This window comes from Phocoena phocoena, chromosome 2, assembly GCF_963924675.1.
Source record: "Phocoena phocoena chromosome 2, mPhoPho1.1, whole genome shotgun sequence".
NCBI lineage: Eukaryota > Metazoa > Chordata > Mammalia > Artiodactyla > Phocoenidae > Phocoena > Phocoena phocoena.
In genome coordinates, this window is record NC_089220.1 from 85504454 (window position 1) to 85526090 (window position 21637).

A 21637-nucleotide genomic window follows, 5' to 3' on the forward strand; every position below is an offset into this window, starting at 1 on the left:
GCCTGGAGAGTCAGAAGCTGGAAAGAGAGATAAAGGTTATACCTCCAGTTCGAACAGCCTGCCAATACCTGCAGTGAGTGCCCAGGTCTAACAGTGAGATTTCCAAGTAGACATTAGGTCTATGCACTGCCTTGAACTGAGCACTCTGTCAAAATCTGCAGAAATTCAATAGGAAGTACTGTCTGTAAGGACTTGTCATTATGTGATTTGCTGCCTGAGTCCCTAAAATATAATCAGCGGAGCAGTTACTTTAACTGTTAAAAACCTATTGTGTGTTCCTTTAGCATTTAAAGCCAGCTCTGTCTATCCACAAAGAGCATACTGAAACACACTGTACATAATTGTTAAGAAAGGGAACTAGGGCTTCCCTGGTGGCGCAGTGGTTGAGAGTCTGCCTGCCGATGCAGGGGACACGGGTTCGTGCCCGGGTCCAGGAGGATCCCACATGCCGCAGAGTGGCTGGGCCCGTGAGCCATAGCCGCTGGGCCTGCACGTCCAGAGCCTGTGCTCCACAGTAGAAGAGGCCACAACAGTGAGAGGCCCATGTACCGCAAAAAAAAAAAAAAAATTAAGGGAACTATTTGCTTCCAATTTAAATATCCAGCTGTTACAATTAACTGATTATAATAATTAAGGAGAAATTAAAACTGATCCTAAAAATCTAGCACTGGACAAATTTGTACTTAAAAGCCTGCCTATAGGTTTAAACCATCATAAGAACAGAAACTAAAAATCACAGACTGAAATCAATAAAATATACATATGATTAGGGTCAAACCGGGTAGCCAATTAAGATCTGTATTTTAATAATCATCTGGAGAACACCAGTAGCATAAATTACTATATGCCATGCTGTCCCAGAAGAGTATGGTTCCTTAAAAATCTGTTTAAATCTGACAAACCTCCAGCAAGAACTTAGAAGTGTAACCTATCACCCCATAGAGCTGCCCAGACTTATGCTAGTGGTAAGTCTGGCTAGTAACCACTCTCTCCTTCCCTGATTCACTAGGGAAGGGAAGACACTGGCCTGTGTAAGGGGCTGATGTGAAATTAGTTCAACTAAAGACTTCCCAACATGGGAGGCAAAAAACTTCATGAATCAATTTTGCTGTCATCCTCAGCATGTCGTTCAATGTGTCCTGCAGCATCCTAGGAATAAAGGGAAAAGGGCCCATGAGAGAAAGGATGGTAGTAGGGCAAGAGAAAGTCAAAGCCAGGGAGCTTCACAGGTACATTCTAAGATCCATACACGAAAGGCAGTTAGGACCCAGTACTCTAATTTACATGGAACTGCGCACTTAAAGATGAGTTCTTAACAAGAGCACTGTAATAAACCTCTAGGTTCAGTTACTGGACTGGAAACATGTGAAAACATTCTCTCTAGGCTATTTCTCAAAAACTACCATTTCTTCATTTGAAACCTCATTAAGCTATACACCAAATCCCTGGATAGTAATAAAAAGAAAAATCCCTACACTCTCCCTGTTTATTGCAATTGTGAACATTCTAATAAGGCAAAAAAGGTTTACTGAACCCTGCTCTGAGCAGTCAAATGACCGCAGGTTGACCTCAAATCCCACTGATGTACCTGTTTGGATCCTTTCCTAGCAGTAAAAAAAGCATCACAGTTCTTCCAGCGACATTTCAGAGTCTGAAAGTTCGGATTTGTATGGTCAGTCAGCAAATGTTGTTTTAAATGATCTATGACGCCAAATATCAGAGAGCAACCGTGCCACTGGAGGGAAACAGAATGAAAGGGTAAGTTTTTAAAGAGCATAGGAAACATGCAATGAGAATATTCCTCACTTGCATCCTGTAAGTAAGTCCCTATTCTTTAATTTATTCTTGGCTAGGAAATTCAACAAAGCCAGAGGTAACCAAATTAATCATCAATTTAATGAGAAACTTGAAAAGACTGGGAAGTCTTTTGACAGTGCAATATTTTGAGAAGGCAAAGCACTAAGGCAGCCATTACATCATAGATAAGGAAGCTATTAGCAAATACTGACAGACAAGTTACATAAAATTCAATTTAAACCATACTTATGCTTTATCTTGCCATCATAAAATGAGTTTCTTAGTCCATTTATTTAAGAAAGGCAAAGAGCTTTCCTGCAATACTTAAAGGGTTATTTTTAACAATTCTAAGAACTGTTGACTTGTAAACTTGAAAATACAAATGTCTGATAAAGAAAACTACATTTGTGGAAATACTTGTAGAAAACTGCCAAGGAAGCCTGACTTTACTAACAATTTTTATTACTTGAATCAAGTCTTGTGATCACCTATTTTTTTTTTTTTTTTACTGTATTATAAATGTGGCTATGTTTCAATTGTTAGTCAGAAAACATAAAGACTCTTTGTCTTGGCTTTTTTTCCCTACAGGCTTGTAAGAAATCCTATGATTCTCATTCTAACGTGTTCTTTTCTAAAAAGTAATGCAAATTTGAGTTTTTCCTCTGTAAGCACTATTCCATCCCCCCAGCTTTAAAACCAGAAGGTATTTTCCTCCTTTCTCTAGATAAGTTAAGTCTATTTGTATATTCTGGAGCCTGTTGTACTAGATTTTGCTTGTCTTCACTGAGAAGACTAAAAATCAAAGATAGTGATGTGTAAAACGCTGAAAAGTAATTAGGCCAGAGACAAACCCAAAATCAAATTTTAAAATGGAGAGCATCCAGTTCATTTCATCAATGCTGAAAAAGGAGGTCGGGGTTTAGGGAAAAAAAAATTCAGTGCCATCAACTTTTCTCTGGTCACAACTAACTATTAGAACTGATGAAACAAATTAAGGTTTATAAGAAACAGTGTGAAAGTTTTGAGGGTTAATCACCAGCTCCCACCCAAAAATAAAAACCACTCAATTTAGCCTAGTAAACTGAGGTTTAAAATTTCAAAAATGCAAATTTTTATCTGCCTATTCCTCAAAAACCAATGAGGAACAAACCAAACTATAAATGTAATGCCTGAGGAATGGGTAAAGTATTGTGGGCAAGTCATGAAAATAAGCACTTACACCTTTCTTTCACACACTTCTGTACTGTTGATGTTTTTGAAGGCATGTATCAATAGAGTAATAAAACAAAATAAAAAACACAAAAGAGATAAACTGAGTGGATACTTAAATATGCTTTATATCTAATCCTAAGATAAGACTTTTCATTACAGAAGTATGGAAGCATTTTATGTAGTTTTTAAAAAATAAGCTTATTTGTCCTACAGTGGAAGGCAAAAGTAGATGCTCAATATAAAAATGCTAAACCGATGACAATGAAGATCTACAAATTGGCCTGGGGTTGTGCAACATCTAAGTCTGGTGACAAGAACAGTTTCACTGCTTACCCAGCAGCGGTAATTCTGCATCAGATTCAGCCTCACGGCCTGAATACTGCCATCATAACAGCCAGTATAAATCTAGAGAAAAAGGTTTATCACATCAGACCAAAACAACACACAATAAAACTACTACAATCATCCTCAAAATAAGAGTCAAAAGTTACTGGTAGCAGCTACAACAACAAGAAAACATAAACCTAAACCCAAACCAGCCCCATTGTACCATAATGGGAAAGTATCTTATAGATCTTCTAGTCTGGACACTTTGAAGCTGTGCTCCTTAGAGAGCCACTCTTGGGATTGTGGCTGAGAGCGGAAGTGGCAGGGATCAGAGGCACCACTTATACTTTTTAACTGGTGTAGCTCTGGCTTCTACTGGGCATTGCATATTAGGCATCTGTATTTCATTGGAACAAAAGGTTCTACTGCTTAAAGTATGAAAAACATCCATTCTGGTTCAACCTCAAAATTTAAAAATAAAATAAATCAAGGATTAGCAGGGTTACATGAGTTAGCTTCTACTTTTAGGTCTGCTATAACTATGCCACACTGGCCCAATCTCCTGACTCTATTCCAATGTACTGTCCAGATCATAATGTCTCTGAAAAAAGCACCACTCAATTTTTTTTTTGGAAACATCTTAAATTTACCTTCTATTTAATGGTGGTATTATATTTTGTATTGTAATTATTTTAGCTCTTAATAAAAAAAGGAATATTCAACAGCATTACTGGGTTTTCAATATTATAATACCAAGAGATAGAAAGACATTCAGTAACGAGGCATATCAAAAACAGATGTCATTTTTGGAAGTGACAAGTAGTAACATTATTAATAGTTTGTACAATTTTTAGTAAACACATTCAAAGGCAAATATGTGGCACAGCAAATTATACTCACCATACTTTTATGGATGGTCATACACATAATCATGTCTTTGTGTCCTCCATAAACTTGCAATCGATCATGCGACTTGGGTGGAGGGAAAAAAAAAAAAGAGAGAGAGAATTAAGGTTATTTATACCTTGTGTTTAACAGGCATAGTCCCTGAAGGCCTTTGAAAGGTTTAAAACTACACCTGAGGTACCAAGCTGAAGTACCAGTAGCATGTTAACAGAAACATAATCTAACAACTCCTTCTCCTCATGGGAAGAGCTGGTAACTGGAAAAAATAAAACAAATTTCTGTGTAGTGTCAAAGTCTCAAACCTGAAATTGCACACAAAGAGAATCAGACAGGTGTTACAGACTACAGCTGCTCTCCAAAAACCATTTAAATTTTTTTTAAACCATTTAATTTTTTTTTAAAATAAATTTATTTATTTATGGCTGTGTTGGGTCTTTGTTGCTGTGCACGGGCTTTCCCTAGTTGTGGTGCGCGGGCTTCTCATTGTCATTGCTTTTCTTGTTGTGGAGCACGGGCTCTAGTTGTACAGGCTTCAGTAGTTGTGGCATGTGGGCTCAGTAGTTGTGGCTTGCAGGCTCTAGAGCTCAGGCTCAGTAGTTGTGGCGCACGGGCTTAGTTGCTCTGTGGCATGTGGGATCTTCCCGGGCCAGGGCTCGAACCTGTGTCCCTTGCATTGGCAGGCAGATTCTTAACCACTGCGCCACTAGGGAAGTCCAACATTTAATTTTTAACACGTGTGAGCCTGTGCGCCTGAAAGCATCCTCCAAGGACCATAATTATCTGTAGCACTTGTGAAGAACTCAGATTCCTGAGTTCCACCCCAGCCTTTCCATATAGAAAAATCAACACCAAATCCAAATAGACAGTCTCCCCAAGTCATTCAAGCAAAATACTGGGTCTAAATTCTACCTGTAATTCATAGACACGAACAAATTTATCCAGGCAAGCAGTCACCATCACTTTTCCTAGGATATTCACCACAGTCACTGCATGATTGTGACCTTTATAGATCCGTACAAGCTCACCAGTCTGCATCAGAAGAGAGATAAGAGTCACTAGACTGACCTTAAAGATTCCTTCCGACTTTTGAGATTTATAATTCTGTAATTCTAGAAGACATAATTCTGAGACCACTTGTACAAACGTAGCTGTACTAATTTTAACAGATGAAGTACTCCCACAAGCATTTTTTACTTTTACAAAATGTATGCACTGTATCTTTTTTTAAATAAATTTATTATTTTTGGCTGAGTTGGGATTTTGTTGCGCGCGCAGGCTTTCTCTAGTTTTGGCGAGTGGGGGCTACACTTCATTGTGGTGAGCAGGCTTCTCATTGCTGTGGCTTCTCTTGTTGAGGAGCACTGGCTCTAGGTGCGTGGGCTTCAGTAGTTGTGGCTCACGGGCTCTAGAGCGCAGGCTCAGTAGCTGTGGCGCACGGGCTTAGTTGCTCCGCGGCATGTGGGATCTTCCCGGGCCAGGGCTTGAACCCATATCCCCTGCATTGGCAGGGGGATTCTTAACCACTGCACCACCAGGGAAGCCCTGCACTGTATCTTGATGGAGAGAACCCCAAGTCACAGAAAGAGAAGGGCCACAGCTATGTGTGTATGTATTTTATAGCTTTTGAAGTATATTCACTTTTATCATTTCACTGCATCTGGACATGTCCCTGAGGCTGGATTAACCCCCAAGTTTACAGACTAAGGACTGAGCTTCAAAAGCAGCCTCTATGACTTGAGCAGAGTCTCTTGGCTGTTTTTACTTGTGCTATTTTAAACTATGTATCATATCTACTTTCTTAGAGCCTCAGATGCTCAATTTATCTCATGTTTAGATGAGGCATTCAAACTAAACCTTACGTAAATTTTGAGTCTATTCCCCACTAAGAATTTTGATGAGGTCAGAATTTCTACAGTACTTAATATTATCCAAGAGCTTATGCGCAGGGATTATTATTAAGCCTTTCACTAGAAAAAGGGCTTAATTTAAATTGCAAGAGGTCTGAGGAATCCTTCAAGCTTTAATCATCATTCTACTATAGATTTCTTCACACCAACATGGCTTACGTGAATGTTGTGGGCATGGACTGACTGATCACTGGAGCCACTGAACACAAGGTCATTCACCACCTTAAAGAAAAAAAATTAAGTTAATGAGATTTGATATAATGTTCTGAGTTTCCTTTAACTTGTAATACACATTAGCAAATTCTATTTCCCACCCTATTTTGAGATGAGCATGAACGAGGTATGAAATAAGTTTCTCAGACAAATTTTCTGAACTGAAACTTATGTGCTGCCACCAAGTACTCTGATGAACTGACAATGTACTACTGGTTTTGTTGCTTCTTCGGAATGATTACGAAGCAGCCTAGAAGGGCATTCGAGTATATCTACATTCTACAATAAGATACAATTTTATTTGTCTCTTGGTTAATATATTAAAAAACAGTATGTCCTGTGGTAATCCAAGCCTAAAGAAAAGGGTCATAGGGACTTCCCTGGTGGTGCAGTGGTTAAGAATCCGCCTGCCAATGCAGGGGACATGGGTTCGAGCCCTCGTCCGGGAAGATCCCACATGCTGCGGAGCAACTAAGCCTGTGCGCCACAACTACTGAGCCTGCGTTCTAGAGCCCACGTGCCGCAACTACTGAAGCCCGCACACCTAGAGCCCGTACTCCGCAACAAGAGAAGCCACCGCAGTGAGAAGCCCGCGCACCACAAGGAAGAGTAGCTCGTGCTCACTGCAACTAGAGAAAGCCCGTGCGCAGCAACGAAGACCCAACACAGCCATAAATAAATAAATAAATATTTTAAAAAAAGAAAATAAAAAAGGATAGCAATCTGTATTCTAAATAAGGCATTAGACAACATGGTAAATTTCATTCAAACCCTTCTATTTGTACCAGACAATGAACTCCTATTTTTTGCACTATACTTGCCTTCATGCAGAGAATGGTTTTGCTGTGGCCCTCCAGAGTTCTAAGGAGCAGTCCATTCCGTGCATCACGCACACTAATGGTACAGTCATAAGACCCCACAACCAGCAGCTTTCGGGCACCTTCCTGAGCTGTGGCAAGACAGCTGACAGCCCGAGGGCCATGGCATTCAAAGATTTCAAGTCGTTTGTTGTTCTGAAAAATACACCACCATTATATGAAGTAAAAGCAACTTAGTTGGAAAAACTCAACATCAACTAACCCAAATCACTACCTTGATACAAACTCCAAATTCTAACACCAATAAGTTCTCACATCTACTCCCTATCCCTAACTCCCCAACCTCTGCCATTTCTATTCCAACACTCTGCATTCATGACTCCTTCCTTCCTGATTCTAGTGGGGACAGTCTCACATTATAAACTCATTTCTACCTTTGACCCGCACTATCCTGATCATAATTAGAATTTGGTTCTCTTTTATGCCCTCTCTCACTTCCCTTAAGTTAATGATAATGAATGATAAACCTTTTTTTCATATTTGAATACACTTTCCACAGACCCAAGAACTCTCACTGTTTTTTTGTCATCCAAAATTTATGCACTCTGCCATGATTGTTTCCAAAATTCTCTTTGAGAACTACCTTCTTAGACAATCTGAGTCTCTCATTCTCCACCTTTCTGCTATTCTGACCTTCTTCTGACTTCTGGTCCTATGTCTATCTCTCATGACATCATTAAGTTAAACTACAGAAGCCTTTGTATCAGTCAGAGTGGCATGGTCACATCCTGAATTCCCAAACATTCCTTTACCTCAGATTTTAGACTTGCTTCCCTCATTCCCAAACCAAACTTGTTCATAAAGTTTCCTACTTCCCCAAAACTCTAAAGAGGTAGTTTAAGGTGCGTGCATGAGATAAAACTCCTAGAAACTAGGCAAGAGCAGCAGCTGGGAGCCTACAGAGCTGAGCATCAATCTCAGTCATCTTGAGATGCTGGGGAGGTAGATCAATGGAGTTCAGGGCCCAGTGGCGGGAAGGCCCAGGTAAACAGCCCATGCTTTCTGTTGAGCCCCAGAAAGCACTGCGTTCCAGGAGTATGGGCAAAACAGAAAAGGTCCAGCCCTAACAAGGCTTCAAAATTCATATCTCTGCAGAAACTCTCAAATCTCTGTCTCAAAGTCCATCTTTACTGGGGCTTTTCAACCATTTAGAGACCATTTCAAAAAAATAAAAGTAAAGACCATTCCCATTTGAATTTGTCATCATCTTGCCCCAAAACTTCTACCTACCTTTGATTACCTTAATCTCACAAAATAGAAGAGAACTAGGTAATTATCAAGTTTTATCCTTTAAAATATTTTAAATCTATTCTGTCTTCATTTGTATTGCCCTAACCAAATCTAATCTAGGTTGTTAGCACTTTGCATTTAGAATGCGAAAACCTTTACTAATTACCCTTCTGTGATCTATTCATATCTAGTGAACCAAATAATCTGACGCTTGATTATATATGTGCTAGTTTCTTCTAATTTGATTTTAAGCTTCTTAAAGGCAGAAACCATGACATATTTTATTGCATTCCTTGTAAGTAGTTCCAGCTAGCTGGTAGAAGAAGAGATAGTAGGTACTAACTAAATATATGATACTATAACAAGGCATAACACAATAACATTCTAACACACTGTTAAAAGATGACCAGATGGCCTCGGGATAGAATGCTACAACTAACTAGTAACCAAACCTATCACTTCTACCTCCAATTACATCTTTTATCCATTTTCTCTTCACCTTAGTCTAATCTTTCATGTCAGCTGCCATAACAAAGCCTCCTAAATGGTCTCCAAGCTTCTACTAGTACCAGTATTTTCCATCCTGTTCAACTCCAGACTGACATTTTCTAAAATACAAATTAGATCATGTCTCTCTTACTTTAAAGCTTACAAGTCCAACTACATTAACAAAGCACACAGGGCCATTAAGAACTGGTCCGTATTTCCATTTCCTAAGCCTTATCCTGAGACCTAGCATGTAATAGTGCTCCATAAAGGTTTGCTCAACAAATGGATTTATATTTGGGTCAGGAAAGAATGAGGCCCACAGGCACGAAGGCAAACCTTGACTTAGTTCAAGTCAAGAACAAGCTACCCTCATGAAACCCTAAATCAGTTCCAAACCACATCAACGTCATACTCAAAGGAATTTAAGCTCATTTCATGGTGTCATTCTTAAAATGAGACAGACTAGTTTAACCTATGACTCATTATTTGGCCCCAAATCATCAGGCCCGGTTTAATTTAGTAGAGTTACACTTTGGTCCTGGCACACTTGGGCCTGAGCAGACAGAATGCAGCATCTTGTTTCACTTACAACAGAAGATAAATTTTTGAGTAGCGGCTAATTCTGTTGCTTTCTCAAACACACACAAAAACAGGAAAACATCTGCCTTCAACTTCTTCCCACACACACTCACACCATTTTCAAGTGGCATGGGAATTCAGCCTTCTCTCCCCAACCACTAACCTTTATGTTGAAGGTGACCACAGTGCCATTTGCCAGTCCTGCATAGAGAATTCGCCACCTACTGTGGAGGCAGAGAACCCGGTCTTCCAGCTGTAACTGCTCCACACACTCTCGAGTCTGATAAAAGCACACAACACCTGATCAGCAGAGATTAAAGGCAAATAAGATGTGAAAACAATCCTCCTGAGAACAGTGTGAAATGATTTTTTATGAGGAAGAAAATGTAGTGTCCTCTAATTTGTAGAAGACTATCTTAGACTGTTTTCTGCTTTGAAATATGTAGCCAAATACCCTCAAGCTGTAGGTAATATAGTAAACAAATAGTAATTTGGTAAGTAGGTAATATAGTAAACTTCTAATGTTACCTATGTTTCTAATTTGGAATGTAGAAATTCTTCAAAGGGCACTATGGATTGGGTTCTAGCCTCTTAAATTAAGTAGCCAAAGATAAAGTTAAAGCTGCACTTGACATTTAAAAAGGAAAATAAAGATTATAGTTGTATATCTGATAATTGCATTAATCAAATATGCGCTTTCCTGCAACTGATTCTCTATTTTAATAGCTCCCAAATGCCTCCTTCAAACCAGTATCAGGTTAGCCGGTCTACAATTACCCAAGAAGCTTTGAAAATATATAGAACCCCAAGCTTCACCCCAGTCCCTGAGATTCTAATTCAGGCCCTGGAATATGTGTTTTTAAAAATTTCCTTCATAATTCTGATGCATATCCAGGTTATACAAACACAGTTTGAGCTGACCTTTAAGAAACTATTTCCATGAATCTCCAGAACTGGGTTATACTGATAAAATCTACTTACCTAGAACCTAGAACAGGGCCAGTTACATAGTAAGTGCTCAAGATTGAATGCTGTTGAATGATACTAAGTGACTAAAGGCCCAAGTTTAGCTTTTTAAAGAGGTCTGGATACAGACATTAAAATCAAGACAGTTGTAAGTAGGACCTACTTGTCCCATCCTATAAGTAGGATGGGACAACCTATAGGTTGGATGATAAAAGCTGTAGACTATCAAAGTCTTTGATCTCTTCCAACCTTCTTTCATACCTGAAAGAGTCAGTCTTTTAAATTACTTTCCCCGCATAAAATTACAAATATAAATGCTGCATATGCAATTGTAAAATAAAGGAAAAGACAGTGAATATGCTCAAATGATAAGATATATGTTGCCTCTGGCTAACCCATCCATGTGAGATCATTTTGTAATTTTATAGGAGAAATGGAATACGTTGCCGTAATAAAAAAACTATTGGTGCATGCAACAATAAAGATGAATTTCAGACATTATAGCGAGCTAAAGCTAATGTGAAAGAATACATCCAGTATGGTTTATTATGAAGTTCAAGCACAGACAAATATAATCTATAATGACAGAAATCAGAACAATGGTTTTCTTTGGCTGGGGGTGGTGAGTGGAAGGTGTATGAGGGAAGCTTCAGGGGGATGAAAATGATCTGTGTTTCAATCTTGGTGGTGGTTAAACAAATGTGTATCTATGTAAAAATTCATCAATACTTAATGTATACTTAAAATTTATGTACTTTACTATATAAAGTTACACCTCAATTTCAAAAACTAAGAATTTTTTTCACTAACATACGGTCCCACTATGCCAAACACTACTGCGGGTTAGAACCCTTAAAAACATTGAAAACTCTTTTAAAAGTTTTTGCTAATTTTATAAGTCAAAATGGTACTGAACTTCTGTTTTAACTTCCATTTATTGACAAGACTGTTATTTTCAAATAGTTACTTGTATATTCTCTTTTTAAAGAATTTCTGTCTTTCAATTCATGTGTAGGGATTTTACTATTTCTCTTCTCAAAGGTGTAAGCTCCTTACAACATATATTAACCCTACGTTTACCCTGTCCTGTTACAACCATTTTTCCCTTTTTACCTAAGACAATTTCTTGCCAAAATCTGTTTACAATTTTCAACAGACTTAAGTATTACTTCCATATAATAAAATTCACCATGTTAGATATACGTTTCATTAAGTTTAGTAAAGTATGCAGTTATGCAACCATTACCACAATCAACTTTCAGAACATTTCTAGCACTCTAAAAAGTTACCTCGTACCCTCTTTCAGTCAGTCCCCACTGCCATCCCAGGCAACTCTGATAGTTTTGCCTTTTCTAGAATTCCATATTAAGAGAACATTCAGTATGTAGTCTTTTACATATGACTTCTTTCCCCTAGCATGATGTTTTTGAGATCCATCCATGTTGCTGCATGTATGAAGTTTATTCCTTTTTGTTGCTAGTATTATTCCACGTTTTATATACCACATTTATCCATTTATCAGTTGATGGATGTATTGATTAATAACGCTGTTATGAGGTTCCTTCTTACATTCAGGATATTTGAAATTTGTGGCTTCTCTTTGTTTTGATCAATTTAGCTAAAAGTTTTTTTAAATTTATCTTTTCAAAAAACTAGCTTCTGGTCTCACTGATTTTTCCCTATTGTGTGTCAGTTTTATAAATTGGTGGTTTCCATTCTGCTCTTTATTATTTCCTTTATATATCTATTTCGGGTTTAACTTTTTCTTCTTTTTCTATTTTCTTACAAACTCAGATAATTGATTTTAAACTTTCTTTTTTTTCTAATATAAGCATTTAAAACTAGAAATTTCCCCCTCAGCAATGCGTTAGCTATCCTACAAATGTTAAGCTGGATGCTCATTTTCATTTAGTTCAAGATATTTTCTAATTTCCTTTGTGACTTCTTCTTTGAATCATGGGTAACTTAGAAGTATGCTGTTTCATTACCCCTTACTTGCTGACTTCCAAGATTTCTTTCTCTTTTTTTTTTGGTGGATTTCTTTCTGTTATTGATCTCTAACTCCACTGTGGTTGGAGAACATACTCTAAATGATTTCAATCCTTTTAATTAAGATTCTCAATAAGACTAAGACTTATTTGATGACCCAGCAATGGTCTATACTGGTGAATGCTCCATATGCACTTGGAAAGAATGTGTATGCTGCTGTTTCGGGTGGCAGAGTCTATGAATGTTAATTTTTTTTTAACTATAAATATTAATTAGATCTTGTTTGTTAATGGTATTGTCCAGTTCTTCTACATCCTTGATGATTTTCTGTCCAGTACTCTATCAAGTATTGAGAGAGGTGTTGAAGTCTTCAACTATAATTGTGGATTTGTCTATTTCTCCGCTGTAGTTCTATCAGTATTACTTTACATATTTTGGTGCTGTTATTACGTACATATATTTCTAATTGTTCTATCTTCCTGTTATATTGACATTTTTATCATTATGGAATGCCACCCTTTTCTCAGTAGTATTCCTTGTCTTAAAGTCTATTTGCCTGATAGTAACATAATCACTCAAGCTCTTTTTGTTATTATTTGCATAGTACATTTTTTTCCATTCTTTTAATTCAACCTACTTGTGTCTGAATTTAAAAGGTATGTCTTGTAGACAGCACAGATTTTTTTTTTTTTTTTTTTTTTTTTGCGGTACGCGGGCCTCTCAGTGTTGTGGCCTCTCCCGTTGCAGAGCACAGGCTCCGGACACGCAGGCTCAGCGTCCATGGCTCACGGGCCCAGCCGCTCCGCGGCATGTGGGATCTTCCCGGACCGGGGCACGAACCCGTGTCCCCTGCATTGGCAGGCAGACTCTCAACCACTGCGCCACCAGGGAAGCCCGACAGCACAGATTTTGATGTTTGTTCTTTAGCTAGTCAATCTCTGCCTTTTGATTTTAGTGTTAATTCACATTTAATATAATTATTAAATATGGCTAGATTTAGACTCCAATTTGCTTTCTATTTGTCTCATTTTTATTTCTCTGTTCCCCCATTTCTGCCTTGTTTTGCATTAAACAAGTGTTTTTTAGTATGCCATTTTAATTCCTCTATTAAATTTTTTAGCTGTCTTTCTTTGCTTTATTCTTTTAGTGGTTGCTCCAGGGCAGCTGTTCTCAGAGTGTGGCCCCTACACCAGTAGCATCAGTATCACATGTTAGAAATGTAAATTCTTGGGCCCTATCCGAAGCCTACTGAATCAGAAGCCCTGGGAGTGGGGTCCAGTAATATGTGTTTTAACAAGCTCTCCAGGTCTATCTGACGCACACTGAAGCTGTGAGGCAGCCTTCTGGAGATTACCTCTTTAAATTGTAACAATCTAGTTCAAAGTAAAACTGACTTATCCCCAATAAAATATAAGAACCTTGCACCAGCACAATTCCATCCTCCCTTTCCTTTGTGTTCCTGTTACCACACATTCCATCTATATATGTTAAAAACCTAATCTTTGGTATTATAAATTTTGTCTTAAATAATCAAATCTTTTAAAGAATATATGTGTGTATATATATATATTTTAAATTTATTTATTTATTTTTGGCTGTACTGGGTCTTTGCTGCTGTGCACGGGCTTTCTCTAGTTGTGGTGAGCGGGGGCTACTCTTCTTTGCGGTGTGTGGGCTTCTCACTGTGGTGGCTTCTCTTGTTGTGGAGCATGGGCTCTAGGAGCATGGGCTTCAGTAGTTGTGGCACGTGGGCTCAGTAGTTGTGGCTCACGGGCTCTAGAGCACAGGCTCAGTAGTTGTGGTGCACAGGCTTAGTTGCTCCGCAGCATGTGGGATCTTCCCAGACCAGGGATCAAACCCGTGTCCCCTGCATTAACAGGCGGATTCTTAACCACTGTGCCACCAGGGAAGTCCTATAATACATATATTTAATGCTAATGATTTTCTCTCATTTCTTACAATACATTTAGAAAATTCTTTCTCAGAGGAGATATCTACTTCTATGTTTTCAGGTTTAAAAAAGTTAAACATTTTGTTTTCTCTCCAGTATTAATTTTGGCATATGATATGAAAATAAAAATCAAGAGTAATTGTTGAAAAGATCAAAGGAGGTATATTATTAATAGTAGTAAGTGAAAAGATACTGGTGGAGAGAGACAGAAAACATGGTTTAGATCTAAGCCTCATTTCTTCCAAAGGCTATACAGGGTACTGGAGTAAGTTCAGAAGCAAGAAAGTGAACAGAATGAAGCATCTGTCTCAGTGTCTCCACTCTACACAGTAAATACAGTCAAAGTGTTTCAATATTATCACGTTTGATTTTGCTGGACCCACTTACCTTAACATTATAGCAGCGAATGGTGTGATCACTGGAACCAGTGTAAAGGGCAGCATTCTTCCCAGAGGTCTGAGTAACCAGGAGGCAGTTCACTTTGGAGGTATGGCCCTCAAAGACACCAATATACTTCCGACTCTAAAGTCAAGCACAGTTCAGATCATTACTTGTGGATATAAATGGATTAGATAATGCATTTCCTCAAAAAAAAAAAATGATGCTAAAACATACAGTTCATTGTTGTAGCCTCAGAGTCTAGAATATTACCTGGTATCAAAAGGTGTTCAGTAAATACCTGTTCACTGAATGCCCAGCAAACAGTCACATGTACTGAGGTACCTGCAACTATATGTTAACTGAGCCATAAGTTCGTTTGGGTTTTTCCATAAGATGTTACAGAAAAACCTGAACAAACTTTTTGGCCAATCCAATACTTAGGGCAATTTGCTATAAGACATATCAGAATTTTAGTTAACATCTAGGGCAAGGCTCTCCAACATATGGACCAAAAAGCTAGCAAATCCAAACTATAGCTAATTACCCAGTAAGTTCCTGCATTTGATCAGTATGCAGAGAATGCGCCACAATATTCAAAGACATGTCAGGTGCCATCACAGGTCTAGTGTTCCAGGTGTGGTTTCATAATGGAACATCCTGTTGTCTCTGTGTACATACTGTTATATATTTAGAATGTACATATATACCTATACTTACCTTTCAGTTCAGAGTTAGAGCCAATTCCCCAAATCTTACAGTCACACCTCCTGGTACCATTGCTTCCTTCCTTCAGTCATCCCTGTTGCCCTCGCATTATTAGGCTAAAGGAACCTATATACCTGTTGCCTACAGCAAACATTTTCTCAGTCCATCATCTATCTAATCTTTTGATTTTCAAGGACTTCATCAGTTTCAAACACTTTCACCATATTTGTTCAAACATAGTGTTCCTAAAGTTTCTTGGCTATCGTTGTGGATAAACAGAATTAGTTTGACGCATACCAGACTCAAAACTCAAAAGTCCATTCTACAAAAATTGAGAGTAATGAGCATCAGATTATCCTAAGTGTGGGGTAGTGGAAGACCGTTGCTCTTCTTAATAACCGGGATAATTAATCAACTCTCAGGGAAAACGCCTCCTCTTATATTGACTACTTCCCCAGTACTCACTCTATCCCTTCTCTATTATGTAGCAGCTATGTGACAGACCTCAGCATCAACTCCAGGGCTGGGACCTGACTGTCGGGAGCCTATTGTTATCATCCCATTTCCTTTTGCCAAGTGATTGTTCAGAGAGGAAAGCACAGGACGCTTTTTTGGTGGTGGGAGAGAAAAGAAACCCCTGTGGCTACTGACATCTATCTGTGAGCAGGAGGAGAACTTGCTTTAGTAAAAGGTGGTATCAGAGAAGGCAGAATGGAAATAAAGAAAGAAATTAAGTCTCCAGTGACCCCACTGAGCCGCTGGATCAACTGTATCTAAAGTTAGTCTAAAGCCCACTCCATCTCTGGACAGCAAATAAACTCCTAGTCTAAGAGAGAGTTACTTGGAGTTTCTAAAATCTGCAACCAAGCAAAAATATTCAAATTGATGTATCAACTTACCACGAGATTATAAACTCGGACAGTTTTATCTGCTGAACAGGTATACAGTAAATTCCCAAATATCTGAATTGCATTCACTGCAGCTTGGTGCCCCTCAAAGCTCCCTTCTGTGGGCTCATCATCATCTCCTGGCTCTGAAGATATTTCTAGAAAACAAGAGTATGTTTCAGAGATATGTCTGCCTGTGTCTCAAAAGATACTAAAAAATTTAAACCATTATGAAAAAGTGGTCTCTGGATTCTCCTTAAAGCCTAGTTCCCCCAGCAAAACACCACATTTTCATTAGTGATCTTCATTATGAAGATTTCATAATAAAGGCAGGGAAGACCTTTCACTTCAGAACAAGATACTTATATAGTGAGCTTTGAGTGATACCCATAAGGCACCAAGTATCTTTCCACATCCAGTTTCCTCTGCTGCCAGTTATCTTGTTGAGTAAGGCATTATTATTATTATTTTTTTTTTTTTTTTTTTTTGCGGTACGCGGGTGTCTCACTGTTGTGGCCTCCCCCGTTGCGGAGCACAGGCTCCGGACGCGCAGGCCCAATGGCCATGGCTCACGGGCCCAGCCACTCCGCGGCATGTGGGATCTTCCCGGACCGGGGCACGAACCCGTGTCCCCTGCATCGGCATGCGGACCCCCAACCACTGCGCCACCAGGGAAGCCCAAGGCATTATTTTTAAGTAGTTCCTTCTCAAAGCAAAACCCCCCAGAGCCAACAAAGCCTTAATACAATTGTCCCTTGGTATCCAAAGGGGACTGGTTTCAGAACTCCCCCACCCCCCCCACACTGAAATCCACGGATGTTCAAGCCCCTTATATAAAACGGTGTAGTATTTGTATATAACCTATACACATCCTCCTGTTTACAGCTGACCCTTGAACAACATGGTTTGAATTGTGCAGGTCCACTTTTTCCCCAATAAATGCATATTACACAATCTGCAGTTAGTTGAAGCCATAGATGTGGAACCGAAGATACAGAAGGCCAACTATACTAATTAGGTGAACACGTAAGACAGCCAGGTAAGAGAGATGGGAGTAAGAAACTGAAATGCCAGGATTTGAGGATTTAGGAATACCATAACTGCTGGTCAAAGCAATCCTCTTGGTAACAAGCCCAGTATCCGTCCCCTATTGTATAAGCATATTTAAGTAGATTTAAACCCTGGCTCTAACATTTACAAGACTTTTTTTCTGTGATTAATTTAAATAAAACTGAACAACCAAATACCTGAAGAGTTCTTTGATCCTTTTATGGAGGAGATCACAGTCTGAGTTTCTGCCACACTACAAAATAATAGCAAAAGTCTTCTTAGCATCTGTGTGAACAGGCCAGGCAGTAAAACTTATATTTTCCTGACTCAAAAGATTGTTCTAAACAATGGACAAAATAGCAATGATATAAGAGATCGGTTTTTCCATCTGAAATTTCTATATGAAAGGAAATAAAAGTAAATATTTACAACACAAATGAGAAAACAGAAAATCTCCATTGCTAAGGTTTGATTCTTCCATACCCATTATCCCTAGTGATTTTCTATAAATGTGACTCTTTAAAAAACTTCTGATTCAGAAAAAAAAGTTCTATTTTTCAAGAATAGAATGGTGAAAGCTGTTCTGATTGGACCAACACGGTGTCCTTACCTTACAGGGATGCCATCTTTATAACGGGTGCCAATCTCACTGGTAGAGCTAACTTCATCACAACCAGAGCGAGAAGTTTCTAATGAGTTTAGCTCTGTGGAGTTACGAATATCCTTTTTAGATGGGCTGTCTGGTTTCTCTTCTCCAGTTTCAGAAGAATCAATGGCTACCACTTCTAACTGAGGATTAGGAATTTCTAGGACTTCCAGAGACGAGTCACTATCTGGTTCATCTCTGACACTCTCTTGTTCTGGACCAGTTCTGCTATCTTCCCAGGTGGAGGTTGTCACTTTCCCCCCTTTAGTGGACTTTCCAGTTTTTACTTTCCTTACAGGTTTAGCAGTAAATATATCCTGTTCAGTGTCACTGTTCTCAGGAACATGGGCAGCCCGCAGAGTTTTCTTCTTCCTAAGTTTCTTCTTTTTCTTGTTCCCCCTAGCTTCAGCTGATGTCAGAGTGGACTCTGCCTGTTGCTCTGGATGGTCAGCTGGAGAGTGGGGCTCTTTCTCTAAAGGGGTTTCTGAAGCAAAGGACAATCTTGGAAAAGAACTGGTACAGGCTTCAGACCCGCTGTTGCCTCTGTTTGGCTCTTCACCTTCTTTATTTATGCTAAGAAGACCAGCTGATTGGGAAGAGGGATTGTTCCCTCTGTTTCTGGTATTTCCTTGCTCCACAGAAAACTTCAGTTCTTGGCTAGGCTCATGGAATCTCTCTGTTAGCTCTGATAAGGACAATGCTGCAGTGATAACTGGATAAACTGGACTACTGTCACTGATCTCTCCTGAATTGAGAAGGAAAAAAAGAATTATTCCATCGTTTTTGTGTCTGGTATTTGTAGTCATAAACTACAGTTATCACTGATTGAACTTCTACCAAATAATGACATTTCGATATGTTAACAACTTTAACAGTCATGGTTTAGTTATCTCACCCCTCAGCTTCCCATAACCTACACATATTTCTATTACAGTATTTATATACTTTGCCTTGCATTAATCTCACAAATTACATGCATGTCTTATACCCTACAAAAGCTCCTTTTATGGGCAGGGATTGTTTCTATTGATCTTTTTTCTTTCTTGTTTGAAATGTCCACATATTTAACAATGTGTTTTATTCTTAGTAGACACAAATATCTATTTAGCTAAAGTGCTTTCACCTTTATTTCATAGAAGTTTTCATTATGCATTTTACCTGTATATCATCCAATTTAGCTACATACTAGCAGTTAAAAAGTCAGCTGACTTAAAATGTCTATTTTCTTTGACTTAGTTATTTCATGTCTAGAAATTTAAACTGATGAAATAATCACAGACATACTCAAAGACATATACAATGCAGCGTTATACAGAATACAAAAAAAGGAAAAAACGTAAATATTCAAAGATTATATAAATTATTGTATATTCATATTATGCAACTTCTGAAATATTATACAACTAGTAAAATAGTGTTTTAGATGAATTATTTTTATGACACAGGAAAATGATCATGATAATTAAGTGGGAAAAAAATCAAGTTATAACAGACTATGACTTGTCCTTTGTATAAAGTCTCATGTAAGCACATAAGCATTTATAATTTTAAGACTGAAATATATAACAAAATAACAAATCCACATTTTTATAATTTCCCAATTTTTTACAATGAACATGAATTAGTTTTGCAATCAGAAAAGGAAATAAAATACAAGCTATTTTTGAAAAAAATACTACTAGTTTTTAAAAAATACTAAATAGTATCCATATAAAAATAACATAATTCAATATGAAAGATAATATACATTTGATGTAGATATCAATTAGTGTTGCAACAGATAGCAAAATGTAGGATAATTCTTCAGACTTTTTGTTTTTGCTCAAAAAAAAAAAATCACACAATATCAGTTTGCTTCTTTCATTTTAATATTTATTTATTAATTATTTGTTTATTTAGGCTGTGTCGGGTCTTAGTTGCAGCAGGTGGAATCTTTAGTTGCAGCTCACAGGCTTCTTAGTTGCAGCATGCGGGCTTCTTAGTTGCGGCATGCGGACTTCTTAGTTGCAGCATGCAGACTTCTTAGTTGCGGCATGCATAGGGTATCTAGTTCCCCAACCAGGAATCAACCCAGGTCCCTTACATTGGGAGGGTGGAGTCTTACCCACTGGACCACCAGGGAAGTCCCTGTTTGCTTCTTACTTAATTTTCAATGTAGCACCACTGTGGTTATGCAAACTTCAGATGAGATTTTAAATAGCTTGGAAGTTATTCTCAAATGGTAACTAGGTAAGAATTATTTTATGAAGAGAGTAAAAACCCTGGCTATTTCTCAAAAACACCCAAGTTTCTATTAGATGATTCCAAACCCCAGAGCCCTCTGCCTTTCATCATGGCCACCTGCTCCTCAGGTCTACATTAACCCTAGTTTGTACTTGAAATGATAAAGATAGTTAAGTAATGAGAAATTCAGAGGATATATCTTATCTAGAAAATTGACTAAACAACTTCAATGCCATTTATCTCACAAAAACCAAATAATTCTGCACCAATCCTAATAAATGAAACCTGTTAAGTGCTAATCCAAAGTCACTTCAGTAATCCTACATTAGAGAAAATTAGAAAAAGGTTACCAATATTTAAATAATCTTCCTAAATAAGAAAACTTCAAGAAAAACTGTAATAACTTCAGTTTTAATGGGCAAGTATGATGTTACATCACTGATATAAAATTGCCGTAGACCCACTACAGGGTTGCCCTTAACCCAGAGAAAAGTTTACATACTATTAGCTTGCAGTAATTCCTTGGACACATTGCAAGCAGAGCCTTGTGACACAGCATTCACATTCTCATCCTGTTCAGGAGACATGGGCTCTTGTTTAATCTGAACTGATGAGTCTGGAGCAGGAACACTGCCATGGGCTTGGAAAGTAGATGCGATTCCTTGGAGAGGGGCTCCAGTGGATGACGGAGACACATGGGAAGATGAAGCCTCCAGGAAAACCGGGAAAAAAGGAGTAGGCAGCAGTGTGGCATCAGCAGATGTTTGAGATCTAATGTTCCTTTGTTCTTGTGTAAGGTTACAGGGAACCTGGTCTGGACGCTCAGAAGGTTCATATGTTTCTAGAATGGGAAACATACACAAATGCAAAAATGTTACCTGAAAAGCCACTCATTTCTGAGCCAATTTGTATTTTTAAAGATTACAAGAGAATTTTAAAAACCCTCATAATTCTTTAAAATAGATTATTATATAAGCTATATTATATATATTATATTATATATATATAACTACCAAAGAACAGGCATTAATATTCCAATTTTTCAGATTTTAAGTGACTTATCCAAAGTCACATCGGTACTAAAAGAAGAGCCAAAATGTGAACCCTAGTCTTGGGACTCCTAACCCAGGACTCTTTCTGTAACATAAGCATTTTGGGGATATACAGTCTCACAGGCCTTTCTATAGAAGGATAAAACCAAGGAGACACGAGAAAAATCATAGTAACTTTTTCATAACATTTTAATTCCCCTCCACAGAGAACCAAAAAGTAACAAGTTACAGAGGGTCCAATCCATCAGA

At 38.2% G+C, this 21637-nt stretch overlaps 1 protein-coding gene across 8 annotated transcripts in view; it reads right to left on the minus strand.

The window, feature by feature from the left end:
* Positions 1 to 1092: 1092 nt before the first annotated feature.
* Positions 1093 to 21637, minus strand: part of ZNF106 (zinc finger protein 106) — a 42992-nt gene continuing 22447 nt past the window's right edge. For 4 of the 8 annotated variants that reach the window (XM_065901437.1, XM_065901434.1, XM_065901436.1 and 1 more), the window contains 13 exons: positions 20839 to 21177; positions 18078 to 18858; positions 17665 to 17720; positions 16430 to 16575; positions 14832 to 14966; positions 9702 to 9818; positions 7184 to 7375; positions 6309 to 6371; positions 5152 to 5271; positions 4237 to 4308; positions 3343 to 3414; positions 1589 to 1735; positions 1093 to 1149 (listed from right to left, as the gene is read on the minus strand). In XM_065901437.1, the coding sequence (XP_065757509.1) occupies positions 1093 to 1149; positions 1589 to 1735; positions 3343 to 3414; positions 4237 to 4308; positions 5152 to 5271; positions 6309 to 6371; positions 7184 to 7375; positions 9702 to 9818; positions 14832 to 14966; positions 16430 to 16575; positions 17665 to 17720; positions 18078 to 18858; positions 20839 to 21177 (2297 nt within the window). The remainder of the gene's footprint in view (positions 1150 to 1588; positions 1736 to 3342; positions 3415 to 4236; positions 4309 to 5151; positions 5272 to 6308; positions 6372 to 7183; positions 7376 to 9701; positions 9819 to 14831; positions 14967 to 16429; positions 16576 to 17664; positions 17721 to 18077; positions 18859 to 20838; positions 21178 to 21637) is intronic. The other 4 variants (XM_065901440.1, XM_065901438.1, XM_065901435.1 and 1 more) reach the window with 2 other exon arrangements.